At 41.3% G+C, this 23096-nt stretch overlaps 3 protein-coding genes and 1 long non-coding RNA gene across 9 annotated transcripts; 2 read left to right on the forward strand and 2 right to left on the reverse strand.

The window, feature by feature from the left end:
* Positions 1-347: 347 nt before the first annotated feature.
* Positions 348-1525, reverse strand: LOC306896914. Its single transcript, XR_013786968.1, has 3 exons — positions 1381-1525; positions 1110-1187; positions 348-991 (listed from the first exon to the last, which is right to left on the reverse strand). It is a non-coding gene; the product is annotated as an uncharacterized lncRNA (long non-coding RNA).
* Positions 833-4740, forward strand: LOC306896913 (protein CutA homolog). Of its 6 annotated transcripts, XM_079461298.1 has the most exons (8): positions 842-1599; positions 1675-1800; positions 1940-1990; positions 2294-2485; positions 2623-2682; positions 3023-3068; positions 4326-4375; positions 4475-4740. In XM_079461298.1, the coding sequence occupies exons 4-8, from the start codon at positions 2358-2360 to the stop codon at positions 4572-4574; spliced, it is 384 nt and encodes a 127-aa protein (XP_079317424.1). In that variant the 5' UTR covers positions 842-1599; positions 1675-1800; positions 1940-1990; positions 2294-2357; the 3' UTR covers positions 4575-4740. The 6 variants fall into 6 exon arrangements, with proteins under 6 accessions (XP_079317425.1, XP_079317421.1, XP_079317424.1 ...); XM_079461299.1 differs by lacking the exon at positions 1940-1990 and having other exon boundaries at positions 833-1599; positions 2337-2485; XM_079461295.1 differs by having other exon boundaries at positions 838-1800; positions 2337-2485.
* Positions 4741-5829: 1089 nt separating this feature from the next.
* On the reverse strand, positions 5830-7131 carry LOC306896238 (somatostatin receptor 3; the record flags this gene model as incomplete). The annotated part of the gene is made up of 1 exon (XM_079460041.1): positions 5830-7131. One exon carries the CDS (start codon positions 7129-7131, stop codon positions 5830-5832), a length of 1302 nt encoding a protein of 433 aa, XP_079316167.1.
* Positions 7132-13646: 6515 nt separating this feature from the next.
* On the forward strand, positions 13647-23076 carry cyth4b (cytohesin 4b). The gene is made up of 13 exons (XM_079460835.1): positions 13647-13734; positions 14479-14552; positions 15683-15747; positions 16403-16469; positions 17256-17374; positions 20528-20608; positions 20687-20799; positions 20893-21041; positions 21117-21228; positions 21302-21378; positions 21923-21994; positions 22245-22399; positions 22481-23076. Exons 1-13 carry the CDS (start codon positions 13677-13679, stop codon positions 22557-22559), a joined length of 1221 nt encoding a protein of 406 aa, XP_079316961.1. The 5' UTR covers positions 13647-13676; the 3' UTR covers positions 22560-23076.
* The last annotated feature ends 20 nt before the right edge of the window (positions 23077-23096 follow it).

Consider the following 23096-nt stretch of genomic DNA (forward strand, 5'->3'; position numbering starts at 1 on the left):
ATTTCTCTTTAACTGTCATGCTTACTTCAGTTCATGGATCTGTCCGTTAATGGTGCTGATGATTTGAGTCAGGTGTGTTAGATCAGAGAAACTACTGGTGTAAACAACATTAAACTAGTGTTTAGAAAGAGCTCGAAGTCATGAGTAAAGTGTGACATTCACGGCAGAACATAAATACGTCAAATGTGAAAAAGGAAATAAAATCAGTGGAGAACAGATGTGTTTGAGGCTCTAGGGCTGCACGATTTGATGTAAATGTCACTTTGACATTGAGGTAAAAATCGCGATGTGAGATAAACTGGGTGTAATGAGCCAACTGGGTTGATATCAAGGAAAATGCATACACAGATAACTGAAATTTGTATTTCTCAACTGAGATACACAGTTCAAACTAGCAACGACAACTAGAATTGCACAAAGTTGTCAAAAATTAAATTAAACAACAGGAACATCTTTGCATTACTGAATTAAATTAACTTTACAATATATATCTCAACAGTACAGGTAAATTAAACAAATACAGATGTACACTTTTTTTTGGAAAAGAATCCCAACAAACAGACATTTAAGTAGATAAATTCATACAAATGTATGTTACTTTGAAAAAGAAACCTCTATAATCATTCTTGTTACTCAACAACTGGTTGAATCGTCTAAAACATTGTATTTAGTTCTTTATTTAGATCTTTTAGTTTTGTTAATTCTGCACAGTACCTCTCTGTGCTCAGTGTCTGATATCCTGAAACAAAAATATCGCCAAATAACAGAGGAAATAATAGTGTCGGTCAGCTCTGCGTCCAGTTCTTTCGTCTACACACTGCGCATGCCCCGCAAGTCACGTGACCTAAGAATGGATGTCTTGTCACGTGCACGAATGCGCTTGTTTCTTTAATGTAATCGCGATATGATTAATCGTGCAGCACTAGGAGCAGAGATCACACACAGTACTACAGCCCATGTCCATCCAGGACCCTCACCGTGACCATAGAACCTGGAAAAAATCAATCGCCATCAACAGCTCTGAAATAACAAGTGGAAGTCAAATCCGAAGGGAAAACAGGGCTAATAGTACATTTAATCTTAAACTTGAAAGTCTTTTTGTAACTTACCATCACTGTTTATTTCACAGATCCACAACACACACGATCTGTTGGACTAACACCATCAGAGCCCTGAGGAGAGAACACCTGAGAATGAAAGACAGTTACATCATCAGTCAAAGCAACACAAGCTCAAGTCTCTCGGTTCTGTCGTGTGGGCTCAGACTGATATCAGCACTGCTCTCTTCACACTAAAGGCCTTTTTTAAGCACGTCAGTTTGCGCAGTGGACTAGTCATCACTGACCACTAATACATGCGTTAATCTCCACACATAATTACCCATCAGCCATTATCGGCAGCCGAAATCTTTCATTGGCCGTTTCATTCTCGGTCTCTCCGCTTTGAGTTTATGGCGAGTAACGTTCATGTCTTCCATCTGAACATCGGCTCCGTGTTTCTATCTCACACGCACGTGCTTGCTTCCGGCGAGATGCCCCGGTAAAGAGTCGTGACGTCATTAAAACGCAACTTCCGGTGGCGTTTACGAATATCTTTACTGTAAGTGTTAAGTTAATTGTATATATGAGTTACGTGACTTCTGATGTTTCGTGTGTAATGTTTCTGTTCAAATAGAGACACAGAGCGGAGAACTGAATTATGCGACAGTCATGTTATTGGCGCACGACAGTTGAACACACTTTACGGCACATGCTGATGTGGGCGCACGACAGTTGATCACAATGTACGGCAGAGGCTGAGGTGAGCGCAAGATTGTACATACAAACTTTGATTAGTTGATTTTATTTCTTTCATTTATCAAGAAGTAAGTCCCGTTAAAGCGGATAAACCGTTAACTGCAGTGTAATGAAGTCCAGATATGAATCGATTCTGTTATTAGGTGATGAGATTAGATTGGTCTGCTGTGGGATCTCGAAAGGTTTTCTGTCTGGTGAGTGTTTGTGTGTTTTATGATGATATGTGCAGAACTCTTAAAGTCTTACAGACACGTGATCAATATGCTGCTTGTGTTTGTACAGTATAAATCGTTATCGTGTTGTGTCTTTTTAGTTTTGTCATTGATATGTATGTGTTTTTAATTTTAGCTTGGATTTAATTATACTCTGAATTGAAAGTATAATTGAAGTATCTATTAAGTTAGCCTATATGCATTTTCGACTGTCTAGATACTTGTTAGTTTATAGATGTATTGCGTTAAATGTGTAACCTATGTTATTCCTCTATATGTCTCCAGAAGGACGGTGAAGCTGACTTGACGTGACCTCTTGTTTTGTCAGACTGTTGTGTTGAGTGTTTTGATGTTCCCGGTTCTGCGGCGGATGGGATTGCGAGCGTTCTCCATGGCATCAGAAACATATTCATCTGGCACACACTCCGCTGCCTTCGTCACCTGCCCTAATGACACAGTTGCCAAAGATCTTGCTAGGTAGAACACGCAGCCGCACGCTTGTACACACACGCACACGCAAACACTTTATTTCAAGCACAGGTTTTCTGGGGAAATGGACATATAAAGTGTTTTATCTAGTAAATGTAAAAATATATTTATCTGTTTTCTCACAGAGGAATTGTGGAGAAGAAACTGGCTGCATGTGTGAACATCATACCGAAGATTGTGTCTGTGTGAGTAAAGCTACAGGTTGTGTTTGCGTGTCCCATGTGTGCATGTCCTACGTTTCTGATGTGCGTGTCCGACGTTTCTGATGTGCATGTCTGATATTTCTGGTGTCTGTGTCTGACGTGTGCGTGTCTTGACATTTCTGATGTTTATATGTGTATGTGTTGTGTGTGTGTGTGTGATGTTTGTGTGTGTGTCTGATGTTTGTGTGCGTGTCTTCTGTGCGTGTCGTGACGTTTCTGATGTTTATATGTGTGTGTGTCTGTTTTGTGTCTGATGTTTGTGTGTCTGATGTTTGTGTGTGTGTTTGTGTGTGTGTGTGTGTGTGTGTGGTCTCTGTTGCAGGTACGAGTGGCAGGGGAAGATCGAAGAAGACAGTGAAGTTCTGCTGGTGAGTAAGTCAAACTCTTTTCTTTCAGTATCTCCACCAGTAAAACGGGACTGGTTCATGAAATCTTAACAGACTCTACAGACGAGATGTGAAAGAGAAATCCAGTGGATCCAGCAGCAATAAAGTTCAGTGTGTTGGCAATTAATTGCACACTTTTAGTGCTTTCAATCGATTAAAAAAGTTAACTTACAGCTAGAAATATGCTTTTACATTCTATTGATTTCACAATATATCTCCAAATGAATGTAGAAACAACAGCGTCATTTTATGAATGAAATCCAACATTCGAATATTGTTGGCTTTGCAACTGATGTCTTTATTAAATATATTATATTTTCTACTAACCCATTATAATAAATGACATATACAGAAAATAAAGTTCTCAAACTCTTTACTGCTAAATACATGAAATACAGAAGAATCCTCATTAAAGCTACAAAATCACAATGAATTCCTCTTTTCTTTTGTTCTTTGATAAACATTAGTGACATGAGCCCCTTTAAGAGCGGCCTCTCAGATCTAATTCGCTTCCTATTTTCACTACTCTTTGCCTTCATTTAAGACTTTATTTAACTCATTGAAGTCTGTTCTTGCTGAAATACTAGAAAAAATGGGCTTTCTGGCATAATCTTGTGTTTTTTTATTCATTCAACCAGACTGGACCACTGTCGTGATGCGTTGAGCCGTGTTCCACAGCCAGCAGCTGTCAATCTATACTGAACATGTCAATGAAACCATTTCAAATCGCGCCTTAATAGTTTAAAGGCCTTTATATAAATAAGAGCGTGATTTTATAATGTAACGCTAGACAACGATGACAGAAAAAAACGGATGTTGTATCAATGCCGTTAAATAATTTTTTAACCTCTTAATTGGAAAAGGTGTGTAGTGAAGAAAAGCGAACCCCTAAACACAACAATGATTCATCTGTGATCAGAAGTGTTAGAATGTTGTTTTTTATTTTTGCTGTGTGGTTGCAGTCATACAGGATATCATTCCAGAAATATGATATTAGTGATGTGATATGACATATTACTGCCGCTCTATGTTCAGTCTATTCTGATGTTTAGACATGATGATGATGCTGCTGTAACGTAACACTGGTGAGCGTTTCATGAGAAAATATCATTAACTGCCATTGATGTTATTTGTATTTTTATAATTGTAATGTTTTATTTCCAGTGAAAACAGATCCGAATGATTCCTGAAACACATTAAGCAGATCAGACGAGTGATCTTTATGTTTATGTCTTTCAGATGATTAAGACAAGAAGTTCAAAGGTTTCAGCTCTGGCTGAATATGTCAGGTATCACAAGTTGTCATGTCACTACAGTCTGCACCTGCTCTCTAGATATTTATGATGATGTCAGAGATATAATTGATGATGATGATGCTTGTTCTGCAGGTCGAATCATCCGTATGAGGTGGCAGAGGTGATCAGTTTGTCCATTGATCAGGGAAACCCGCCGTATCTGAAATGGATCAGTGACACTGTGCCTGAGTGACCGGCTTCTCTCACACACTGCACTTCACTTTACTCTTTACAGCTGTCTTGACTGAAAATGACAGTGATACCTTCAGTTTCTTTCATTTGATGTTTATCTCTTGAAGAGTAAATTGTGTCTTTTCACAGCACATCACAAGTGAAATATTAAAGACCGTCTCTGAGCAGTTTGTGTGTCAGGCTTGTTTGTTCCTGTTCGTTTGTGACCCCCTTTTTTATGTGTGGAAAAATTATCTGCTATGAATATAAACTGAATGATTATGCCCCGACCTGTACATTAATACTGTAAGTATTGCCACCCAGCATAATATAAAAACAGCATCAGCCCGAGTGTGTGTGTGTATACTGTAGACTAGGCATAAGCTGGTCACTGGTTTCAAGGTATACCAAGGTGATACCGTGTCTAAGATATGAGATGTGTTTGCACAAAATTAATTAAATCATGTAATTGATTTGATGTTTACATTTCAGCAGGTTAAATAAATATTGGAAACGTCACCATTTTTCTCAGTAAATATATTTCTAAATGTTCTGTTCCCATGACATTTTCAGCACATGTCGATAACAACCCAAGTAATCCAAACACTAAAAACAAAACAAATATTTTCAGGAATTAAGTTATGTGTAATAAAACGGAATGACACAGGGAAAAAGTTTTGAACACGCTTACTGGAAATAACTTGATACAAAAGCCTTTGTTGGTAATGACAGCTTCAAGACACCTCCTGTATATGAGAAACTAGTCGCATGCATTGCTCAGGTGTGATTTTGACCCATTCTTAATAAAAGTCTTGAAAACGGAACGTAGGCTTTTCTATGAACTTATCTTAAGTTCGTTCCATAGATTTTCTATTGCATTCCAAGTCAGGTGATTGGCTGGGCCATTCTAGCAGCTACACTTTTCTCTGAAACCAATTGAGAGTTTCCTTGGCTGTGTGTTAAGGTTCAACATCCCTGTGTCTTTCCATTTTATTACACATTACTTTATTTCTGAATTTATTTGTTTGTTTTGTCTGTATGTATGGATAACTTAGGTTTATATGGTATATATGAGAATCAGACCTGCGATAAGAAACACCTTTAAGCTTCATTATTGTCAGCCGTTGTGTTCGTAACATGCAGCTGTTCCACAGTTTCCTACAGATGGACATTTGTTTTTGGGTGCTGTCAAATCATCTGTTTGCATTGGTGTTGAATGAAGCAGGGATGCTTGTCATCATTACAGTGAGTTCAGAGGTTCATTTTCCCCCTCAATATTACAGATAACTGATTTCCAGAGCAGAGATGTTCTCCGTCATGTTTTGATCTGCTCTTTGTGCTCCATTGTGAGCAGATGTGGGTTCAGGGTTCAGACCGATGGAGCGTTCGCCTTCTTCTCGTCCAGTGTCCCGCTGGCACCCGTTCCTCCCACCGCAGTGCTCCGTCTTCTCATTGCCTTTCTCTGTATCTTTCAGAAGATTTCTGGGTTCCAGTTCTCTCCGAATCTCTTCCAGAGGTATGGCCATCATTCCCGTCCCCTGCTGTTGATCCTGGTTGTCGACACGTCGAGATGACCGACACAGAGCTTTCCTGAAGCCTCTTTTAAAGTTGTCCGACAGAAAGCCGTAGAGAATAGGGTTAGCGCAGCTGTTGGCGTAAGACAGAACCACGACGAAATAATAGAGTCCGCGGAACTCTCCTGGGAGCAGAACCAACAGGTTTACGATGTTTAATACGTAAAACGGCAACCAGCAGAACACGAACACCGCCACGACAATCACCACCATCTGCGTGATCTTGCGTTCTGACTTTCTGCGTCTGAGAGACGAGACTCGAACCCTGCGGCCTGAGCTGCGTACCTTCACCACGATCAGCAGATAGCACAGGCAGATCACCGTCAGCGGGCCGAAAAATCCCACCGTCGCTGTGTAGATGATAAAAGTGGCTTTCCAGACCTCAGCTGGCTCCGGCCACACGATGCTGCAGTTTCCATCATCCTGTAGAACGTCCGCAAACACCACCACGGGCAGAACAACCACGAACGACACCGCCCATACAGTGGCATTCACCGCTTTTGCCACGCGCGGCTGGCGCCACCTAGAGGATCGGAGGGGATGCACTACAGCCAGATATCTGTCGATGCTCATCACTGTCAGGCAGAAGATGCTGGTGAACTGATTTATCGCGTCCACCGTCATCACCAGACGACACATCAAAGAGCCGAAGGGCCAGGATAGGAGACCGTTTTGCACGGCCAGAAAAGGTAAACCTAACATGAAGAGTTCATCGGCTATGGCCAGGTTTAGGATGTAGATGTTTGTCACAGATTCTGTTTGAGAATATCGCAGCACAATGTGAATTACAAGAGTGTTTCCGATCAGACCCACTATGCACACGGTGATGTAGATCAGAGGGATGAGCACAGCGGCAGCGTCTGGCACGTTTGTGAAGTTGTGCAGGGATCCGTCCGGAGACATTGACGGAAAGAAGGTTTGACTGAGATCTGAAGAGTTACTCGAGACGTCTTCTGAAGGCTGGGAGATGAAGCTGAGGGTCGATGTCATTCTGTGGATCTCCATCACTACAACACATTTAAACACCTGATGTCAACATCCACTCATGAGACCTGCAAGTGAGAAAATACTGATGTCATTACACATTCAAATGATCCATTAATCGGCACGATTAATCCTCACACACATTTATTTCGCTTTTCTGTCACGTTTCTTTTTTGTGTTGTCGTTGTGCAGGTCGTCTTCTCTTGTGTTTGACATGTGGGTTCAAATGACACGAAGGTGAGTACATGATGACAGAACTTTTAGATTTAAAGGTGTGAAAACACTTGATGAAAACAGTTTACCCAATCACAGTTCATGTGTGTCTAAACAAACTGAATCATATAAGGGTTCCGGAACAAACACCTGATGTCAGGTGTGTAAATACTGTTTATTGAGTGAGAATTGGACGTTTACTAACTTGTTGTTTTGCAGGAAAGCATTGACTGAAAGAGTGAGCGTGAAAGCGACAGCAGAGTCACGTCTGAGCTTCATGAAGTCAACATGATGACGGTGTTTGTGGGTCTCGTCTCATCGCTCTCTCTAATGCGCATTAATGAAGGCTCGCTCACAGAGACAGATTGATGAGAATGAGCACATGACACCAAAGGACACTTCATTAAGACTTCAGGTCAGATGAAAACATGCAGAATAAATTCTGGGATGGACTGTGTTTCTATCTGGGTTAAAACCTGTGTAAGTGACACAAATTACAGTGTCTGGCCGGGGATTTCAAAGGCACGGCTTCATTATTTTGCCTGATATTCTGCTGTTTTGATACAGAGATGCTTTTAGGATCAATTCAACAGTGCCGGAAGCTTCTATTCAGAAAACACAAGAGATGAGTGCAGACATGAGTCATTTAGTGTTTGTTATGACTGGAATCAAATCTACTGCCATGAGTTTCCGGTGAAGTTAATGGACTCAAAACATCTGCTACCTCGACATCATCTCAAGAGTCTCTTCTCTTTCAGCATCACCGTGAGCGTGATGTCAAACTGCTTGTGTTTTTTTAATGATCAATGAACTACATTTTCTGTAGATGTGTAGTGAAATAATGAAAGAGAGCAGACACAACAAATCATGTTCATTGAGTTCTCAGAGATGAGATGTCTAATATCTCAGTTATTCCTCTTACGGCTGGAATACACAACAAAACTTTTTCAGATAGAAATCAAATCACAGACTTTCTGTAACAAGTCCAGACTGAAAATCTTAGCAAAAGTCTTGTAGTGTAGCCTCCTTTAGCCTTCACACATCAGGGAGATTGAATCAAGGGCAAAAGGAAACCTTTCCCTAATGCCGAGTTCACACTGCATGATTTTCAAAGTCGTTGCATCACTGTTCTTTTCACACGGCATGACTATCTGGGGTAGCATTCAGTGTTCACATTGAACGAGGGATCGGCGACAGGAAATCACACGACTTTACAACAGGTCAGAATCACTGACAATTGCCTGGCAACACAACGTTTCCCCACAAATGAGCGCGAGACGTGATATCAGAGTTCTCGTGCGACGTTGGGAGTCATGTTTGCTGATGTTGTGGTCTCCTCCCCGAACCTAATTTTGCCTTGTATCTTGCCTTCTCATTGGCTGTAGGTCATTGAAGATGTAGTTTTCAGTCAGAACACAGCAGGATTTTGTGCATATATTTAGCAATCCAAATATTTCACAGGTGTCGCCCACTCTCAGATCGGGTCTTTGATAATTCACAATGCGTGATTGTCACTTGCGAGAACGAGCACAGATTTCCCTCTGATTTCAGACATTTGTCTGATTCCTCAACCTGTCGGCGACAGGGTCAAGATCATCCAGTGTGAACTCAGCATTAGTCTCATCTGTGATATTTCTCTTGAGAAAAAGAGTCAGAAGTGTCAGAAATGTGTCTGTCATGGGAGTTTGAGAAGAGACGTCAACAGTGTGTGAAACTGAGCTCAGATCCGTCTCGTCTGTGATCAAATGTCAATATTAATGAAGATCTCATTATCAACTCAAACATTTCTCATCAAATCCAGATTATTTCACCTCAATCTAAATGTGTTTACACAGTCACACCCTCATTTGATTCTATTTTTACTTCTCCTGACAATTTCAAGAGAAACATCTGAGACTTAAATGAATTCAGATCAAGTGTCCTATATGTACATGTATGCATTTGTCCGACACTTTTGTTTAAAGCACCCACAGCACATTCAGCACAACCCATGATATTTTAGAGATTTAAAGCTTTATATTTCTATATGTTAAAGTCGTGTTCGTGTTAAACTGATGTTAAGGTAATCGTGGAAGTGTTGAGCTCGATGTGGTTTGATTGACAGTTATTGTTCTTCATTCTGTTCAGATAAAGAACGCTTTAACAGATCACCCCTAATCTCACTGACACACAATAATGAAAACACAATCTCCCTCCCTGACGTTTGTGTGTTTGTGCGCGCTCTCTATTGTCCTTTATTCTTTTATGCTCTTTTACACGCTGCACATGTTGTGTCTCCACGGCGACAAACGGAGGCGTACTTCCTCTTTAACGTTCACTGGCGGGTGAGCGTGTGTGAGATCCCAGTAACTGAGAGATCACTACACCGTGAGGATGATGATGATGAAGGTGTTTGTACAGTCTGTTTTTGTTGTTCTTTTGTGTTATGTGAAAGGTATGGCAGCATTCATTACAGACACAGAACAGTGTGTCAATAGAAGAAATCACTCACAGAACTCCAATGCAGATTGTTCAGAGAGATCATCATTGATGCCGGTGAGGATTTTACCTGCTGAAGAACCACAGACATTTATATTAGAAACGTGTGTGTGTGTGTGTGTGCGCTAGATGTAAGTTGGGTTGCTGGAGGGTTTGATGGAGGTTGATTTATGGTTGTGAATCGAGCAGCGTCAGTGTGAACAGATGTGCAGGTTGATCTGGATTGATGACAAATCTGTGAACAAAAGCTTCAGTGGTTTTTATCTCCAGTTAAATCGCTGCTATTGAAATAAATCCTTTCAGTGGAATCTAGTGCATCACAAACATCTGCAGTCCCTGATCAGCGATCAGTCATTACCACAGCTCTTAAACTCTATTTGAGAATTCAATACGTTTCATTTGAAAAAGAATTCATTGAATCTGTCATATATAACGCAATTCATATGCAAATGTGAGTCACACATGAATCCATCCTTATGGATATAAAGAAGCACTCAGCGTTTAGTTTGATTTACGTATATTCGGCACCTGTAATGTGTTGGTACGTAAACCATTTCAACAAACACGTCTGTGTGTGAGACCTTAAAGGATGCAGATATAAACAGAACATGGTAGAGCTGTCACTATATATCACTGTATATGATTCAGAGCTAGAGGATGATTGCTTTACCAAATGACATTGAGTATATTTACACTCAGAAGCTTCAACTAAATCTCAAAAATGTAGAACGTTATTGAAAATCAAAATATATCTGTTATTTGAAATGTAGTTTCAATTTCTGAATTTGTTTTAAAATATGACCGTTGCCCATAGTGAACCCTGTGTGTTGAATTGTGTTGATCAGTGTAAGTCTTTTTATCTGATTGTCTGTATTTATAATGTTTATGATCTGATATAATGTTCAACAGCAGTGTCAGTATCAAGCTGAGAGGATGTTGAGCTGATAACAGAACATTTCTTTATCGTAACAGGATCGTTTCTCAGTGAGTCACAGTGATGTATAAAAGTAGGTTTGTGCATGCAGTTCACAGGACTACACATGTATCTCTCACAGAAACAACAGCGTTCACACACAGAATCATGAAGCCTCGTGACATCACTTAAGTTGAGTTTAAAATCACAGAGTAAAATAGAAACTTACCCATAATAAACTTCAGTCGGTCTTCACCTGCACGCGCCGCTCTGAAGAAATGAAACACAGCCGCTGCAGCAGAAACACAGCATCCCGTTTCCGGGCAACCAGAGCAATGATGCTGTGTGTGTGTGTGTGTGTGTGTGTGTGTGTCAGAGATTTAAGAGATGTAAGTGTAGATTTTCCTCTGAGATTGCACATGGAAAATCTTCCTCATGTTAATGTGGGCACATGTGGGGTCAGAGAGACCTGGGGCCCGTTTCAATAAGGAGGTTCAACCAACTCTCGGTTAAACCATGAATCTGAGAAACTTTATTTAAAATGAGAAAACCTTTTTTTGGTTTCAGAACAGCTGATTTGACTCTGAGTAGGTTTACTCTGGGTTAAGCGCCAGCACCACGTCTATAAAAATCCATCATCAATGGAGCTCTGATATTACGATTCACCATGGCATCAGCACCAAAAAAAGCAACATGGCGGCAGAAAGCGATTGAGAGCGAGACACACTTTCCGCTCTTTACTTAACATCCTTACAATGTTTTGTTGGCTTTCGCCACAAATATTCCCGTGCTGCTCATGACTGGTTTTGTGCTCCAGAGTCACAAATGATATTCTACAACAAATCTTCTGAAGGATGACGTGTCGTTTGACAAGCCGAGGACATCAGTTCATCTTCACAGAAAGCTGTGGAACCTCACCTCATCTCCTCTTCATTTGTGTTCATTTGAGTAATCAATGACAGAATTTCCATTTTCACTTTAAGGAACGTGTGTCAGATGTCATTGAAGCAGACATCATAACTGGAGTGTAAATGTGAAGACGTTAAAGTGATTTGACATTTACAGATTAGATTGTTCAAGTGAGAGGATTTTTATGCATTTGACATCAAATGCTTTTATTAAAAGTGACTCAGAGAGATGTCTGTGAACTCAACACCTCTGTGCTGCCAACACACAATACTTTATCAGCTATACACTTTCTGAAAGAAAAAGACACAGGAACAATGATAAGTGTTCTTCAGCAACAGTGGGAAACAGTGGACCTGAGAGCACTAACTCACCCTGTCATGTGTGTCACAGAGAGAGAGAGAGAGAGAGAGAAACAAGTGCTTATTTATCATCTCATAAAGCTGAAGATGCTGTTGTTATTGACTGTTTTAATCTGAATGCTGCTATGACGATACTGTGAGAAGGCTCTGTTCATTGGCTGTTAGAGTCACTTAATGGACGATTGTCACTGTAAAGACTTCATTCATTGAGAAAAACACACAACAGTCCTTCAACATTTATATGATGAATAAGTGGAGGACACAGATGTTCTCTCTCTCAATTTTCTATTGAAGTGTCCTTTATTGGCATGACACAATGTACATCCGTATTGCCAAAGCATATACAAATAGTGCAAGTATCTTAAGAAAGATCATTATTGTAATAAAATAAAGTGTGATGTATGTATTGCAACTTAAAGTGGTTTTTCAGTTATGTAAATAAATAAAAACAGAAATAGAGTTTAAACAAAAGCAAAATATAGATTGAATAATAATATTGTTGAGATGACAGTGTAAACACTGTGTGGCAGTTTGTGAGTCTTGTCACCGTGGCTCTTAGTTTCTGATCCGTCACTGTGTACATATAGTCTGCCATACTGTATTCTCTCTTTAGGGACAAATCACATCGCTTTTGACTCTGTTGTGTTGTTTGGGTTTCCCAGTGAGTGATATAGTTGTGTTTCATTTGTGTTGTCCTTTGGTTGAGTGTGATGGGTTGTGTTTGAGAGCATCAGTAGATGTTGGGAGAGAAACATCAGGACTGAAGCTGTGGACCAGCTGACAGAGAGGATTCATTTCTTTTCTCATCTCTGGGCTTTATGATGATATGACTGAGGGTCACTGTGTTTCTATCTTTATGATCAGTGGAAATTTGCCTAGTTCTGCTCTGCATGCGTTGTGTGTCGGTGCATTTGTAAGATATTTTACTGAGTTCTGTATTTCGGCTCTCAATTGGATGTTTTTCTCATTGAGTAAAATCTTCATTTGGATTTGTCAGCGGAAGCCACACGTCACTGCCATAGAGAGCAATCGCTTCAATTAAAGATTCTGATATTTTCTGTCAAATTCGAATGGGGATTTTTATGGGACATTGAGGTTGGACATCTCAGTTCATTCACTGCGGGATTAAAGTTTCCTGTGGATGTGATTTATATACCCAGGTCATTGTAGTGTGATGTGTGTGTTATGGGGTTTGTGCCTCATGTTAATGTGTGTTCTGGATCTTTTCTGAAAAATGATCACTTTAGTTTTACTGAGGTTCTAGCAGGTTCAGGTTTGGTTGTAAGCCGTGTTGGGTGGGAGACATCAGAAGCAGATCGTGTGATTTGTGAGTGGTGTAGAGAGACCGGAGGCTGTGGATCGCTCTAGGACGGTTGCTAGTTCATTAATGTAAGTTGGACTTAAACTGCAACCCTGTCTCACTCCACGCTCCTTATAAACTTATCTAGTGTGCTGGGAATCACATGTTTGTAAAACAGTCCTAAAGCTTTTTATTTCTCTCTCTGTTATTGTTTGGCCGGTAGTGTCACCAGCAGATGGCATCATGAAGGTGTCACATCATTGTGAAGCTGAAGATGAGATTGTGTTGTACAGCAGAAGTTGTCATGCGGAAACGCTTCACTTCTGGTGTGAAACTTTTCAGGGCAGGGCAGCTCATAGAGGAACTCTACACACACACACACACACACACACACATGCACACACACAGTTTCAGTGAGTGTTATTCTGTCAGGATGACGGAGTGCCTAACAGGTAAGAGAGAGTTTTACCTCATTTTAAATCCACTGAACACATCAGGATTGTGTGCTGTTGATGTCAGAACAGACTGATAGTGTTTAGATCTTTGGTTGGTGTGTTGACACTTTCTATGTCAGTGTTATACACAGAGAGAGAGAGAGAGAGAGACTGAATGTAATGGGCTGCTGTTATCTCTACAGACGTGTCTACATGAACATGAGTGAAATGATGTTAGATGAGATGCAGAATGTTAATGTTCAGGAGAAACTCTGCGTGAGACACATGAGCGACGAGTCTCAATCTCTTATCTCTGTCTCATTGCTACAGGTATCTGGGAGAAAATGTGATGGATGTCACATCTTAAAAAGATTTTCTGTAGACAAACAACATGTAGTTGAATTGCAAATGCAGAAAGTTTTCTTCAGGGGTAATATGTGTGTGTGTGTGTGTGTGTGTGTGCTGTGATAATTTTATTTTTCCACTTTCCTTTTTCTGGTTTTTGTCTGGACACAGACATCACACACACACACACACAAGATTTCCTGTTTCATAAAGCAGAAGAGTTCTGTAAATATACAGTGAAGGGCATTGTGTGTGTGTGTCAGATAGATGTCATATCATTATGTTAATGAAAAGTGTGATATTGTTGTGCTGTGCAGTATCTTGATGTGAACTCTTCAGTATGTTTGTGTGTCTTGATACAGTCACGTCACAGTTGTGTTGATGAACTCATGATGGTTGTTGTTTTTGTTTTCTCAGATTTTGCAGTGGAGGAGAAGATGGAACTTGAGCGTCTGAAGATACACAAAGAGATCCTGCTGGAGGATATTGAAGTAAGTGAACATCATCAATCATCACATCAGCACATAATACGAACATGGAATATGGAACAAACAGACAACATTATTCATACAGTAAAAATAAGGATAATACTAATATAGAAATATGGGAACTATATTATTTACATAGACTGTAAGAATTTACATCTCTGTAAAAAATTACAATATTACTGGCAGCTGTTTTTTCAGTAACTGACTGAAGATTTACATTCTTTATCTTAAAAAACCCCTATAATAACAGCCTCATGCAAACCAAAATAAAAAACTGAAAACGGTTGATGAGGATATCTGGTTCCCAGAATCCTTTGCATTTTTTTCTGTAAACATAAAGACTTATGTTGATGTTTAATGTTCATGTTTCTTTGAACAAACAATGAACTAGATCAATATAAATCTACAGTAATTTACTGGCAACTAGCTGCATAACTACAGCAACATGTGAAAGGAATAAATCAACTGTAACATTATTACACGGCTCATTTGAATGCTTGACTCTGATTGGCCAGTCGTGACATTCCAAGGGTTGTTATGTCCAAATAACAACCTCTAAAAACTAATAACACCCTGTAACCCGGATGCTGCAAATCCTTGTGAGGGGGTAGTTTAATATTACTCAAAAAATCATTAAAAATATGTCTTTTAATAACATATATGACATTGTATTTACAAATGATTGAAGCAAATCATTTCTTACCATAAAACTGGATTTCATGTCCAGTTTTTTTCTCATGTAACAAGAGGGATAATGTTCAAGCAGCCGTCTGTTATCATGAAATAATCCCCTTCAGTGAGACACAAGACCCTCCGCTTCACATCTTGAGAGAGGGATTATTTCTGCCATAACAACCAGCTGCCTGTACATTATCCCTCACATAAACACTGTGTGAATGATGCGAAGAGAGTAAATGTGTGTCTGTACATGTGATGTATGTGTGTACAGCTTTCCGGTATCTCAGTGGTAAGAGCATTGTGTTAACAACGCAAAGTTGTGTATATAGGATAATACAATGTAAGTCACTTTGGATAAATGCATCTGCCAAATGCATAAATGTAAATGTATAATATGTGTGTTTGCTGTAACTAAAACACTTCTCAAGCTCTAAAACACAATTTATTTTTTGCAGAAACTAAAGAAACAGATAGAAAACGTCATGGCAGATATTCAGGGCTTCAAATCTGGAGAAGAGAAGTGAGTACTTTATCCGTGAAAAACACACACACACATGACACGCACACACACACACACACACACACACACACGCAAACACGCACACACACACACACACACACACAAACGCACGCAAGCACACACACACACACACACACACACACACACACACACACACACACACACACACACACACACACACACACACACACACACACACACACACACACACACACACACTCACACACACAACACACACACACACACACGCAAACACACACACACGCACGCACACGCACACACACGCAAACGCACACACACACACACGAACACACACACACACACATGCAAACACACACACTCGCAAACACACACACACACACACACACACACACGCAAACACACACACACACACACACACACGCAAACACACACACACACACACACACACACACGCAAACACACACACACACACACACACACACACACACACACACACGCAAACACACACACACACACACACACACACACACACACATGTGGCTTCATATTGTGTGTGTGCTGTTGTATGACTTTGTACAGTTGAGTATTTTACACAAGATCTAATGAATCGCTTTCTGATGTCACTGGAGACATCACTGAGACGTGACTGAGACATTCTTCTCTTTTCTTGTAGTAAAACACTTGAGAGAGAGAAACGTTTCAGCAGTGGGAAGAAGAAGTTTAACATGGACCCTAAGAAGGTGAGTGAATGAGACGAAGATTTTCCGTCGGGCGATCGTTTCCATCGTGAGATGAAGTTGGAGAAGATGAAGTGGAAACTCTCACCTCCTCTCTGTTGATGTCTCACTGACCTCTCCTACAGACGGGATCTGTGGTCAGTGGTGTAAAGATCCATGAGATCATGTTTGATCAGATGAGAGATGTGCAGTGTGTGTGTGTGTGTGTTGTACTCTTAAAAAAGGTGCTTCAAAAGGTTCTTCCATGCCACAGAAGAACCGTTTGGTTCCATAAAGAACCTTTAACATCTGAAGAGCCTTTCTGTTTCACAAAAGGTTCATTGTGGCCAAGAAAAGGTTCTTCAGATGATAAAAAAAGTTAGAAAGAGATGCTGCTTTAAAGAACCTTTGGTTGAATGCTTCTTTTTGAAACCCAAACTGGTTCTTCTATAGCTGCGCTGTGAATAACCTTTCAAGCATCTTTATTTGTTTGTATGAGGAGGTGAGAGACGGGAGGTGTGTTTACTGAGCGGATGGAAAGGAAAGAAAGAGGAAACCTCTTTTTGTCTCTGAATAATGTTTGTGGTTTAGTGACGCTGATACACAGAGAGCAAGACCACCGAGAGAAGAGACAAACTCTTACTCTCTATAACTCTTAATACACACATCTCACGGTGACAAACACCATCACAAACTCTCAGACATGATCAAGAAAAAAGAAGTGACTGAAGTGGAGGACCTGTGTGTGTGTGTGTGTGTGTGTGTGTACAGAGCAGAGTTGAGGTGTGATGTGATGTTTGTGTGTTTCAGGGTGTAAAGTATCTTGTGGAGAACGAGCTGCTGGATTGGAAAGCAAAGCCAGTTGCAGAGTTTCTGTATAAAGAGGAAGGACTGAACAAGACGGCCATCGGAGAGTTCCTGGGGGAGAGGTGACACAACACAAACACAGCACTACACTACACAGCACTACACTGCACAGCACTACACTACACAGCACTGCACAGCACTACACTACACAGCACTACACTACACAGCACTACACAGCACTACACTACACAGCACTACACAGCACTACACTACACAGCACTACACTACACAGCACTACACAGCACTACACTACACAGCACTACACTGCACAGCACTACACTGCACAGCACTACACTACACAGCACTACACTGCACAGCACTACACTACACAGCACTGCACAGCACTACACTACACAGCACTACACTACACAGCACTACACAGCACTACACTACACAGCACTACACAGCACTACACTACACAGCACTACACTGCACAGCACTACACTACACAGCACTACACTGCACAGCACTACACTACACAGCACTACACTACACAGCACTGCACTACACAGCACTACACTACACAGCACTACACTGCACAGCACTACACTACACAGCACTACACTGCACAGCACTACACTACACAGCACTGCACAGCACTACACTACACAGCACTACACTACACAGCACTACACAGCACTACACTACACAGCACTACACTGCACAGCACTACACTACACAGCACTACACTGCACAGCACTACACTACACAGCACTACACTACACAGCACAGCACTACACAGCACTACACTACACAGCACTACACTACACAGCACTACACTGCACAGCACTACACTACACAGCACTACACTGCACAGCACTACACTACACAGCACTGCACAGCACTACACTACACAGCACTACACTACACAGCACTACACAGCACTACACTACACAGCACTACACAGCACTACACTACACAGCACTACACTGCACAGCACTACACTACACAGCACTACACTGCACAGCACTACACTACACAGCACTACACTACACAGCACTGCACTACACAGCACTACACTACACAGCACTACACTACACAGCACTGCACTACACAGCACTACACTACACAGCACTACACTACACAGCACTACACTACACAGCACTACACTACACAGCACTACACTACACAGCACTACACTGCACAACACTACACTACACAGCACTACACTACACAGCACTACACAGCACTACACTACACAGCACTACACAGCACTACACTACACAGCACTACACTACACAGCACTGCACTACACAGCACTACACTACACAGCACTACACTACACAGCACTACACAGCACTACACTACACAGCACTACACAGCACTACACTACACAGCACTACACTGCACAACACTACACTACACAGCACTACACTACACAGCACTACACTACACTACACAGCACTACACTACACAGCACTACACTACACATCACTGCACAGCACTACACTACACAGCACTACACTACACTACACAGCACTACACAGCACTACACTACACAACACTACACAGCACAGCACTACACTACACAGCACTGCACAGCACTACACTACACAGCACTGCACAGCACTACACTACACAGCACTACACAGCACTACACTACACAGCACTACACTGCACAGCACTACACTACACAGCACTACACTGCACAGCACTACACTACACAGCACTACACTACACAGCACTGCACTACACAGCACTACACTACACAGCACTACACTACACAGCACTGCACTACACAGCACTACACTACACAGCACTACACTACACAGCACTACACTACACAGCACTGCACAACACTACACTACACAGCACTACACTACACAGCACTACACTACACTACACAGCACTACACTACACAGCACTACACTACACATCACTGCACAGCACTACACTACACAGCACTACACTACACTACACAGCACTACACAGCACTACACTACACAACACTACACAGCACAGCACTACACTACACAGCACTGCACAGCACTACACTACACAGCACTGCACAGCACTACACAGCACTGCACAGCACTACACTACACAGCACTACACAGCACTACACTGCACAGCACTACACTACACAGCACTACACTGCACAGCACTACACTACACAGCACTACACTACACAGCACAGCACTACACAGCACTACACTACACAGCACTACACTGCACAGCACTACACTACACAGCACTACACTGCACAGCACTACACTACACAGCACTGCACAGCACTACACTACACAGCACTACACTACACAGCACTACACAGCACTACACTACACAGCACTACACAGCACTACACTACACAGCACTACACTGCACAGCACTACACTACACAGCACTACACTGCACAGCACTACACTACACAGCACTACACTACACAGCACTGCACTACACAGCACTACACTACACAGCACTACACTACACAGCACTACACTACACAGCACTACACTACACAGCACTACACTACACAGCACTACACTACACAGCACTACACTGCACAGCACTACACTACACAGCACTACACTACACAGCACTGCACTACACAGCACTACACTACACAGCACTACACTACACAGCACTACACTACACAGCACTACACTACACAGCACTACACTACACAGCACTGCACTACACAGCACTACACTACACAGCACTACACTACACAGCACTACACTACACAGCACTGCACAACACTACACTACACAGCACTACACTACACAGCACTACACTACACTACACAGCACTACACTACACAGCACTACACTACACATCACTGCACAGCACTACACTACACAGCACTACACTACACTACACAGCACTACACAGCACTACACTACACAACACTACACAGCACAGCACTACACTACACAGCACTGCACAGCACTACACTACACAGCACTGCACAGCACTACACTACACAGCACTACACAACACTACACAACACTACACAGCACTGCACAGCACTACACTACACAGCACTCCACTACACATCACTACACAGCACTACACAGCACTACACAACACTACACAGCACTACACTACACAGCACTACACAACACTACACAGCACTACACAACACTACACAGCACTACACAGCACTAACCAAACCTAAACACAAACTAAATCATGTGAAACCCAGGAGGAGTGATTTTATTTTGTGTGTTAGAGTTTCTTCATCAGGTCATGTGAGAATATTGTGATGTATGCAGAGAGGAGATGAACCTGCAGATCCTGAAAGCGTTTGTGGACCTGCACGAGTTCTCTCATCTGAACCTGGTTCAGGCGTTACGGTGAGAACGTCACTAACACATGTTGACTTGCCGTCAGATGTTGAAGAAGAGCTCATGTTGTTCTCCGTGGGTTCTCAGGCAGTTCTTATGGAGTTTCCGTCTGCCGGGTGAAGCTCAGAAGATCGACCGTATGATGGAAGCTTTTGCCACACGCTACTGTAACTGTAACCTGGGTGTGTTTCAGTCCACCGGTGAGTCATGTTCTCCCTCAGGTGTTTTCTGACTTGATGTAGTCCTTCATTAGATTCTGAATAATGTTCTTCATGTGTGTTTAACGTTTTCAGACACGTGTTATATTCTGTCGTTTGCCATCATCATGTTGAACACGAGTCTACACAACCACAACGTAAAGGACAAAACCACGCTGGAGCGATTTATCAGCATGAACCGAGGAATAAACAACGGCAGCGACCTACCCGATGACCTGCTGACGGTGAGCAGCCAATCAGATTCAGACCTCGCTGGTCACATGATCCTTATCCTGAAAATCTCTTGATGTTTTCCTCAGAATCTGTACAACAGCATCCGTAATGAACCCTTCAAGATCCCAGAGGATGATGGGAATGATCTGACACACACATTCTTCAATCCTGACAGAGAGGGCTGGCTGCTGAAACTGGGTACATCTCTCTCTCTCTCTCAGTTCAGTGTTATTTAAGCAGATGTGAGATGTTGAGAATTTTGTGTCCACAGGCGGTCGAGTGAAAACATGGAAGAGACGCTGGTTCATTCTTACTGATAACTGCCTGTATTATTTTGAATTTACTACGGTAAAAAACCCCACACACGTCTCTCTCTCTCTCTCTCTCTCTCTCAGTGTCTGTCAGTCAGAATCATGAAGATCACAAAATAAGACTAAATTAGATCTAAACAGTTTCAACAAATGAAAGTTCCTAAATCACAACTAATAAGCTCTCCCTATTATTCATAAACGTTTACTCAGTAGCTTTGAATCAAAGTTAGTGAGTGCAGCTGTGACACGTCAGAGGAGATCTGGTCCTCCCGGCTGAGTGTGGTTTCGCCAGTATTTTTCCATTTATATATCATTGAGTTTGGGTTCCTCGCCACAGGGCCGTGTTGGATTGCTCACCGGGAGACTGTTGATATTAGATATTATTTACTAGAATGATCTTGCTTGTTCAATAAACACCATGTACTGTGCTGTCTTTGACCTTCTGTGTTTTTCAGTTTTTCTTATTTTCTCTTGTAAAGCTGCTTTGGAACAATGCACGTTTTGAAAAGTGCTACATAAATAAAATTGAATTGAATTGAAGATGAATGTGATTGTGATTGTGATTGTGATTGTGGTTATAGGATAAAGAGCCGCGTGGGATTATTCCACTTGAGAATCTGTGTGTGAGAGAAGTTTCTTTTCCTCGTAAACCGGTGAGACGTTGACACACCACATCAAACACTATTACAATCAAACTAATTCACATTAAATAATGAAAAAACACAGAATAAATGTTTACATCATGATAGAATTCAAAATGAACTATATTTCTTTACAATAAATGCTTTATGTATTATATGTCAGTCATGAGAATCTAATAAGAGTCACCAGAGTTACAAGCATAACTCATAAAGTACAAATCTCTCTTTGTGTGTTGTGTGTGTGTTTTGTGTGTGTGTGTAGTATTGTTTAGAATTGTATAATCCTAACAGCAGAGGTCAGAAGATCAAAGCGTGTAAGACAGAAACAGACGGTCGTGTGGTTGAAGGCAAACATCAGTCATACAAGATCTGTGCTGCTGCAGCCGAGGAGAGAGATGATTGGATAGAATCTATCAGGTGTTGTCAAACACACACAAAACACAACATTGTTTAGTGTAATGAGTGCGTGTGTAATGTAAAAGTGTTGTGTGTCTACAGGGCCAGCATTACCAAAGATCCCTTCTATGATCTGGTGTCTGTCAGAAAGAAGAAGGTCATCAATAAATCTCCTGAGTGACATCTCACGTGTGTGTGGATCTATGATTGTGTTTATTTCATTCACACTCATGACATCCCCAACACACACACACACACACGCACGCACTCACGCACACACGCACGCACGCACACACACACACACACACACACACTCACAAACACACACAGGTGCGTGTGTGCTTCAGCTGGATGTGTGTGTCTCTGACAAATATACAATTGTGTTGACAATCATATGAATGTTTTATGAATATATGATATGTACAGGAACACAGTGTCATGATGTTCTTACACAGTTCACAGTTACTAGAGTGATGTTTTGCTCTTTTATATCAGCACTTTCATCCAATCACATTCCAGATCGCACTGATTTATAAACTGTATATTTTGATATTTAAGATATTTTGGTGTCAAATGTTCTGAATGTAAAATATTGTATATATTTAATTTTTAATATGATTATTTTCTTATTTAAATGTTTTCATACAGAAACAAACATGAAGCAGAAGTCTGTGTGGATAAATGAGAGTTTACAAGTTAAAAGACGTCTTCACGTGTT

The sequence above is a fragment of the Barbatula barbatula genome, assembly GCF_947034865.1.
Source record: "Barbatula barbatula genome assembly, chromosome: 7".
Classification (NCBI taxonomy): Eukaryota; Metazoa; Chordata; class Actinopteri; order Cypriniformes; family Nemacheilidae; genus Barbatula; species Barbatula barbatula.